This window comes from Poecilia reticulata, linkage group LG10 (genome assembly GCF_000633615.1).
Source record: "Poecilia reticulata strain Guanapo linkage group LG10, Guppy_female_1.0+MT, whole genome shotgun sequence".
Lineage (NCBI taxonomy): Eukaryota > Metazoa > Chordata > Actinopteri > Cyprinodontiformes > Poeciliidae > Poecilia > Poecilia reticulata.
Window position 1 is genome coordinate 32,028,551 of NC_024340.1, and position 1,744 is coordinate 32,030,294.

Here is a 1,744-nt window from a genome sequence, read left to right on the forward strand (position 1 = left end):
ATTAATGGGCTGCCCTTTACTAAATGTCACACTAATCTCCCATCAGGTCACAGAGAGAACAGCTACTGTTGTTCATCAGCAAACAATGGAGGGAAGAACTGATGATGTGATGATGATGATGATGATGATGAAGGAGAGGGAGGTTTTCCTTCTTTTTCACCATCTTCATATGTTAGAGCTGCAGATAATTGAATATATGAGAAAATCTTCCTCGTGCAGATAGAAGAACTAATTTTAGAAGAGAAAATCTGGTGGCCAATTCAAAATGGCCGCCATGGTCATCAACAAAAATTTATTTTTGCAATAAATTTGCCAATATTTATCCCAGATAAATACTTCTGATGTCAAATCGTACATAATTGAAACCATAGAAAACATATTTACTAATAATGTTTTTGATTTTTCAAAATGGCCGCTGTGGTTGTCATGGAAACAAATTTCTTCCAAAATATCCATTTTAATGAATATTTTTATATAGCTGTAGAAATCACAAATATATATAATCAAACATATTTACTTGATCTTGTGTTTCTGGTAGGCCTTTTTCAAAATGGCTGCCATGATTGTATTGGAGAAAATGTTTTTTTCTAAAATCAGCCGTAGTTATTGCCAGTGGTTAGGTTCACTAAGCAAGAATCTGAGCTATGCTAACGCTAAACTGCAAAGCACATTTTAAAAAGTACCAGAATACTAAACCGCTAAACACCAAAAAGCAGGAGCTAATAGCTAATAACACTAAACTGTTTAGCATGTTTAGCATGCTAAACAGTTAGCAGAAACTAACGCTAAACTGTTAGACAAATGAAAAGAGAAGTAGAAGCTAACGCTAATGTTTCCTGAGACTCGCCAACAGTAAAATACTCTGTTTCTGATTCTGCTGCATTTTGTCATGTTAAAGTTTTATGAAGTTTTAATTTTACGTTCATCCAAGTCATGAAGGTGGGAATCAATTCATGGCAATAACTGGTTTAAAAGGCTCAAAAATGGCTGCCATTTTGAAATTCAAGTAGTTGAACATAAAAACCATGCGACCTGAGAGGTTAGCATGCTACTGTTCATGTGTGTATCTACACACAGCGTTGCTGCAGAGTCAGCAGAAAGTATTCACACCCAGAACCAGCCGGGCTCAAGGTGAAGTGGGAGGAAAGCAGCTTTAGCAGAGAGCCAGCTGTTCTCAGGGCCTGATGCTCTGCAGGGGTCCTGCTGCAGGGACCAAACACACCGCCCCCTGGTGGACGGGTGGTGGCACAGCAGCAGACTGGAAAATGTTCTTAGAGGATCTGCTGCTGCAGTCATGAAGAGAAGAACTTTGACTAGGACGGTGTGAGTCCGCCTCAAAGGAGGACTGTCCATAATGTAGTGACATGGTTGCTAATGGAAACCATGAGCATGTCTGCTGCTCTCAGCCAGAAACTTCACATTTACACCATCATTAGGAAAGTAATGATGTTCACATCCTGTTTATAAACACATGTGAATCCAACGGTGAAAACCAAATGATTCACATGTTTCCACGTCTTCAAATGTGACGCATGTGTTTCAGCGTGGAGTCTGTCAGCGACGGACTCTTCCACACCGTAGAGCTGCTGATCCAGAACCGCTCACTCAGCCTGGTGGTGGACAACGGCGCCCCCAAGAGTCTGGGCAAGCTGGGCCGCCAGCCCTCCGTCGACCACAACACCCAGCTCTACATCGGCGGTACACACACACACACACACTCACACACACACACACACACACTCAC

The 1,744-nt window shown here is 41.6% G+C and overlaps 1 protein-coding gene across 1 annotated transcript in view; it reads left to right on the plus strand.

Annotated features, from left to right (window-relative positions):
* The window catches only part of slit3 (slit homolog 3 (Drosophila)), a 222,596-nt gene that overhangs the window by 216,990 nt on the left and 3,862 nt on the right, over positions 1-1,744 (plus strand). Inside the window, 1 exon segment of the mRNA XM_017307210.1 lies at positions 1,544-1,698. Within this exon segment, the coding sequence (XP_017162699.1) occupies positions 1,544-1,698 (155 nt within the window).